Source organism: Limulus polyphemus, unplaced genomic scaffold (genome assembly GCF_000517525.1).
Source record: "Limulus polyphemus unplaced genomic scaffold, Limulus_polyphemus-2.1.2 Scaffold4016, whole genome shotgun sequence".
NCBI classification, from domain to species: domain Eukaryota; kingdom Metazoa; phylum Arthropoda; class Merostomata; order Xiphosura; family Limulidae; genus Limulus; species Limulus polyphemus.
The window spans coordinates 30094-37351 of NW_013669626.1; the positions used below are offsets into that span (position 1 = coordinate 30094).

Genomic DNA, 7258 nt, shown 5'->3' on the forward strand with positions numbered 1-7258 from the left:
GGGCAATGTCTTTACCAGGCAGTGGATACTAGGGCACTATCCTTCATGCATATTATATCCTAGACATATTCGGGATGTTGGAGTTCTGGTATAGCATGTGTGATAATGTTACCAGTCAGCTAAACTTGTTGGCTCATGGAATTTTCTTACAGATCTGTTGATAACAGAATGTGCATGACCTGCATCTTGTATTAGTCCTGTAGCTCAGTGTGCTGCCCCAGTATTGCACCTAATTTGATGATATAGTTCTACCAACATTGGCTGTTGTTCCAAATGTAACATTGTTGTATACTTTCCACTACTAATAACAGAAAAACAATTATTCATTACATCATGTACTTGCATACCATTACATCACATACTTGTATACCAGCTTAATATGCATGTAACCATATGCAACATCCATTGTGGAATGAAGTTTCCATCATTTCTTATGTATGCATGTCCATATGCTACACAGTTTGCCTTACAGGCAGTTCCAAATACCTGTTATAACCACCCTTATATTCTTATAATATTCCACAATATACATCAGTGTGCTTGAAATATTTCCAACAATACAAATACAAGAAAATTACACATTCGAAATGTAAACTTTTATTTCAGCAAATCGTATGGGACTTTAACAACTTAATCCACAGTTTAATTTTGTGAAATTTTATTGTATTTTTGAAATTTTACTCGTTTTTTTATGCAATAATGAATTCTGTATTTTAAGATCAGAATTTACTTACGCTAGAACCATCTTTGTATATACTCGTGTTAAATTGTTTTCAGATGTGCTGCGCTGAAGCCACTTCTTAAAGTATTGCTCATCATAATTGTGAAGAAACAGCTGAAAATTTCCATGATACCTCAGTTTTTTTTACCTGTTTATTAGAGAACTAAACAACACACTTCCCAGTCTACTTAGTCAGTTGCAAGTTTCTACACATTCAATGCTGTTTAAGTATTATAACTCTTAAAATATTGTATTGAATTATTAAGCTTTATGCATCAAACATTTCAACAACTCCAAAATAACCAATAAAAATTAGATTTAAGCTAAGGTACTGAACATAATATTAAGAGATTGTCCTAAATATAGAAGGTTGTTCACAATATATTGTAATTATATGCATATCCTATCACCTTGTCCCTGGCCATCCCTGTGGCCCGTGACCATATGGGTTAAAGCCCTGCCCTATTTTTGCAGAAGAATTACATTATAAGACTTTCCAATGAAAAGTTCTCCTATCCTGATTATTAAAGCATGCAACACACTAAATGTTAGCATTAAAAAAGAGGGGAGCAGATGTCTACAGTGTGGAAGAACATAATTGGTAATGGCAAGTGAAAACATGATTTCATCAAGGAATAAAGGCTACCCCTTGATCAGCTACCAGTTGCACACAAGAGGCAGTGAAGAAAGTTAAAACAACTTGTTACCAGAAGTAAGTCAAGAATATAGAAAACCATTGCAACTGAAATAAGAATCTTCTTTAAAATATATTCAAGATAATTCACATGAATTTAGGTTTACATGAAGAAGCTGCAAGACTTAGACACCTATCCTTGTTTTGTTGTCATAAATTATGAACAACCCTCTGTATTATACAAAAAAAATATGTAAATGGCTGGAAATGGGATTATAGAAAGAAACCCATCAAAATGGTCAACATTTTATCTATAGTTAACCCAGACATCATTATAGTCACAAACTGGTATTTTTCCCTTCTTACTGGAAATACACACTATCTAAGTTACATAATTTAAGATATTTATGTTAATTTTATAATGTCCTATTGCACTTACTTCTTTAAAAAGGGGGTATTATTTAGGAGTAAAATTAATATATATATAAGCAAAATAAAATCAATTATTTGAAGCTAACCTTTGCAATTTTACAAATCTACAACAAATATTGATAACCTCTGAACTAACTAAAAAATGATATACAAAACAGTGAGGAAATTAAATATATTACTCAAACTATGGAGTTTGATATAACTTAAAACTAATCCATGACGTTAGGAAAACACATAGGTTCCAAAAAAATCAATTAAAGACAAACAATATGAGATTCTATGACCAGAGTGCTTTCAAAAGGTGGCCCTTTCTTCACCAGGGACAAACTAATACCATTTACCAATAGTTACAACATATATGAACTAAACAAAATATACAATAAAAAAAGTTACTTTTTCCTACTTAAGAAAGAAATATATCACACACACGAAGTTTAAAAAAAAAGAAAACCAAGAGCAAAGATGTCGAGATGTGAAAGAAAGAAAAACAAAAAGCACAATGTATGCAAGTCTTATTTATGATACCAAAGAACATTAAGATAAACAATGGTTAGTAAATCACATTCACTGCTGAGGACACACATTGTGATGTGCACGTTTAGCATTCATTTGCATGTGATCACGGCACATTTGAGCTGTAAATACAAAATGTAAAGATTACATGTTTTAAATTTGTTATTATTGCTATTGTTTAAACTGAAAACACAACAATATTGAACTAAAACTCTCATCAGCATTTGCAATAGATGATGCCAAGCATTGCAGCAGTTAAGATGTTAAAAAAACAACAACAAATTTATCAATACTGACAGGAGAACCCTGATATCATGGGTCCCTGGTGATATTGGCTTATATATATTTTTTTTTTAATGGGAACCTTAATCAAAACTATTATTTTTATTGTACATACAAGATGTTGCACTTGATGTGATAATAGATCATTTAAAGGTGTTACCTTCCAATAGTTTTCACTGTGGTCACCTGTCACCTCTTCATTGTTACAGTATATATATACATACTTAGTTAATTTCTCTCACACTTATTTGTACCTTAGTATGGTAAGTTTAGCCAAGTCCTGATCCTGTGTTATAACAAGTATTAACACTACTAAATCACCACATTTTATAGGTGGTAGACAATATTATGGCAGGAATCCAATATCTTGACCATATTCAGTCAACAACCTTAAGACCAGATAAATAATAAGTTATTACATGATTTTGTAAAGCAAGGAAGATTTTCAAACTAGCTGGCATTTTTTAAATACAAAGATCATCAAAGACTTTCAAAAAGTTCAAAAATGCTTAGTGAAATCAAATATCGGTGTACCATGAAATGATACATAGGATTAAATCAAACAACATTAGAGAATATTGTTAGTATTCTATGTTTTAAGTATTGTGATGAGTTTGGAATTTATGGTTCATTGCATCATGTAAATCAGTTTGGGGATTTAAGGAAAGTAATAATAAGTGACAATAAGGGTAAAATTCTTTGTACTGTGATGTTATGTGGAATACGAGGTAAGCAGTATACTTATGGGTGTGGTATTTAGGTACACTGATATTCACCAGGTAGCCAAATATATATCCATAAAACTAATGTTCAGTAATGTTAAGCAAAGAATAAATTAAGTATGGGGGAGCAGATGAAAAACAAGCAAAGAAAAGTGAACAAATGGAAATAAACATACAATAACAGCAACTTTTACTATAGGCAAGTTCTTATTTTAATACTTACAATGTTTCAACCAATAGTATTGAATCAAAACAATGTAATTATTAAAATAAAAACTTGCTTACTGTAAAAGTTGCTATTACTGTATTTTTGAATTAATTATTCATTTCACTGGGTTCGTCATTAGTTTTTGTTGTGAATCCTCATTAACTGCTGGGGTAGGAGAGGCTTTCCAAATACATCTGCCAGGAAAGGATAGGTAAGATAAAGAGTTCCTAGTGCTGTATCCCCTTATCCTTAAATTACCCAAGTCAATGACTATTCCAAACAGATACACAAGAAATAGATTCCCTAATTCATACCAACTTGTACAAGTATCTGTACCAAGCAAAGACACAGTTTCATACTGGTAAAAGTTCTTATGTATTAACCATTATCATGTGTAACCTTTACCTTAGAAAAATATTAGTAAATGTTTACAACATTTCAACAAAGATGTAATTAGGTGCAAACCACCTAAACAAAAATCTAAAAAAAAGTTACCTGATCATACATTACTAAAGATATAGTCTAAGCTAGTTATGTATGGGAGGAAATTAACAGTTATTCCAACTGCATATGATATGGAGAGAGTAGTTAAAAAGCAGTCAGACATAAAATAAAGACAGGTAGAGCTTGTTGGTGTACAAATATTGTGGCAGTGAGTTCAGAGAAGTTATTGTTGCAGATGCCTTGCACCCATTAGTTAATGCTGAGTATCAGATATGGCACCAGCCTCTTCCTAGCAAGGGGGCTGATGTAGGCTACACAAAAAAAATTGAGGGGTCTACATTTTACATTTTGTGAACACACACATACTTTAGTATTTGGGAAATGAACCAGCTTTAACAGAAAGCACTTTTTGTTGGTTGCAAAGGCTACAGGGATGACTAAAGCATATTTTGGGGTAACTTCAGCCCCAGCAAGCATCCCTTACCACTGCTTCTGCTGATTGGACTGAGTACCCAATGTTCTGGAAGTTCAGTTACTTTTGGTCCAAGTTCTACAGATTATAGAAGTTCAGTTACTTTTGGTCCAAGTTCTACAGATTATAGTAGTACTAATGAGCAGTATTTTTCCAATTATCAAAGTATTAGGTTGTCAAGAAATTAATGCCACATTTTGGAACACTTTCATTAACCACTCCCCAAGAAACGTACATCATATATAATATTTAGACCAACCTCTTAAATGTTACATTAGTGTAGGCTGTATAATGTGTAAAGTTTAGTATATTCTAATCCCTTATAGTGATGGCACATGACAAAACACACACATTCAGCATGTAATGCTGTTTGAATACAAGAAGGGAAACAACGCCCCTGTAGCCACAAAGAATATCAATGAAGTTTATGGAAATGTTTTGAATGTTCGTAAGTGTCAACGATGGTTCAGCAAATTTAGTTCAGGTGACTTTAGCCTTAAAAACTGTGATGACAGGAGCCAATATGTTGTAATTGATATTGATGCTCTGATGACACTTGTTGAGTCTAACCCAAGGCAACACGTTTGTGAAATGGACCTGAAATTACATGTCTCTCATGAAACAATATGTAAACATCTAAGGAATAAGGGAAACTCCATAAAGAAGGTGTTTGAGTGCCTCACGAACTCTCCGATGATCATTGTTTCCAACGTATGAACGTTGCTTCACCTCTTCTGGTGCATAATGCGCTTGAACCATTTTTAGACAGAATTGTCACTGGTGATGAAAAATGGATTCTCTATGTGAATATTAAATGTCAAAAACAATGCCTCAGTCCTAGACAAAAACCACTTCCAACCCTAAAACCTGGATTCCATATGCAGAAAGTGAAGTTTTGCATTTGGTGGGACATCAGAGGAGTAATTCCTTTCGAACTCCTCAAACCCTTCATCAGACACGGCTGTCAATTGGAAAGGTGTTCTTCTCCATGACAATGTATGTCTACATATGGCAAGTTTGATGCAACACAAGATTATGGAGTTGGGTTGGGAAGTTCTCCCCCACCCACCATATTCTCCAGATATGGCACCATCAGATTACCATCTTTTTCGTTCCCTGCAACACCATCTTACTGAGAAAACGTATGCAAGTTTAGAAGGTGTTAAAGAGGACATCGACATGTTTTTTTCTTCAAAGCCAAGTGATTTATTTAATCAGGGCATTAACAATCTGATTGTAAGATGGAAAAGCATCATTGATAAGAATGGAGACTATTTCATTTAATATATGTTTTGTTTTGATATAAGTAGTTCAGGTTTTTTCATCTAAAAAAAGCAACATTAATTTCTTGATGACCTAATACATCTAACAAAAACAGTATGTGTGTGTTTTTGTTTGTTTGTTTAGAGCAATGCCATAATGGGCTATCTGCTGTATCCCCCTTGGGGAATCGAGCCCTGGAGTTTAGCAATGTAAGTCTGTCCCACTGGAGGACATGAACAGCCGATTAACAGTTAACAGCCGATTGATTAAATGAAATCAGTGTCTTTGGACAGAAAAATTACAACTAGGACTTACAATGTAATAATGTTGTTTTAAATTAGTTTTTGGACTTAATGTGTGTATTAATCATTATTAATACTGATGTTGAAGTGATAATTATTGGATACGAGAAACATTTTATCATAATAAATTATTAAACAATTATTGGCTCTATTTATTCTAATGAATTGTGGTTTTAATTCTATGGGTATTTTAATATTTATCTGTGTATTTATTGGGGATACTAAAAGAAAATTAGATACCACTGAAAATGTTCCATACAGTGTACGTTAAATGTGGTCATGTAGCCTGGACATCAGAAGTACTGTTATTTGAATCCATTGGTAGATTGTGACAGTGTTAATTAACTTTAGAATGATGACTGGTGGTTTTTAAAAAAATCAGTTAGTTATTCTGTTAAGTCAAATTTCAAAGGCAACTACAGCAAATAAATGAGATCGGTAAATTCGAGAAGTAATAATCATAACCTTCAGGTATGAAAAGAGACTAAGGTATTTTCCTTGTTTGGGTACAGATCTTTTATATTTATATCACTTAAATTTTTCTATAAGTTTCAATCCAATTTTGAATTAAAATTCTGAGTACCTTAAAAACAAAAAAATTAAACTGTACCTTAGCATTGACTTCCCCAAAAAGACTGTGGTCACTTTTATCCTGAGTTCTGATTTTCAGCCAGTTGACAAGAGGTTTTACAGTGCTACCCTATAAAAATAAAAACAATTTGTCTTATTAAATATGTAGTACTTATCTAAACTATAGAAATATAGGAAATAGAATGAAGTAACAACTGATTCAACAATAACTGTAGTAGCTATTAAATATATACTTGAAGACTGTTATAATTTTAGGATAAAGCACATAGATACACGGAGTTTACTTACCACCATAACATCATATGGGGGGGGATTTCTTTGTTTGTTTTAGATATTTGTGCAAAGTTATACAAGAGGTATCTGTTCTACTACCTAAAATGTTAAACTGACAGTCTAGAAGAAAGCTAGTTAATCAACAGCATCCACTGCCAATTCTTGGGCTACTCTAATCAAATACTGCGATTTAACCATCACTCTTCTAATGTACCAACAGCCTTAATGTAATTTTTCAGCAAAGAAATATGAACCATGCATCATTAGATATACAGTCCAGCATGCTAACCCTTAGGTCATACCCAGACCAAGGGAAAAAGAAGCATATTTCTTTTATCACTTGGTGCTTTTAAAAACTTTCAAACTTGCCTGTTATTTTTGTAATTAATTTTCGTATAACT

At 32.8% G+C, this 7258-nt stretch overlaps 1 protein-coding gene across 1 annotated transcript in view; it reads right to left on the reverse strand.

The window, feature by feature from the left end:
• Nucleotides 1-775: 775 nt before the first annotated feature.
• Nucleotides 776-7258, reverse strand: part of LOC106470459 (Na(+)/H(+) exchanger protein 7-like) — a 53195-nt gene continuing 46712 nt past the window's right edge. The window contains exons 15-19 of the mRNA XM_022399063.1: nt 6597-6693; nt 5841-5849; nt 3784-3789; nt 2743-2781; nt 776-835 (exon numbers count right to left, since the gene is read on the reverse strand). Coding sequence (XP_022254771.1) covers nt 2765-2781; nt 3784-3789; nt 5841-5849; nt 6597-6693 — 129 coding nt within the window. The 3' untranslated portion in view covers nt 776-835; nt 2743-2764. The remainder of the gene's footprint in view (nt 836-2742; nt 2782-3783; nt 3790-5840; nt 5850-6596; nt 6694-7258) is intronic.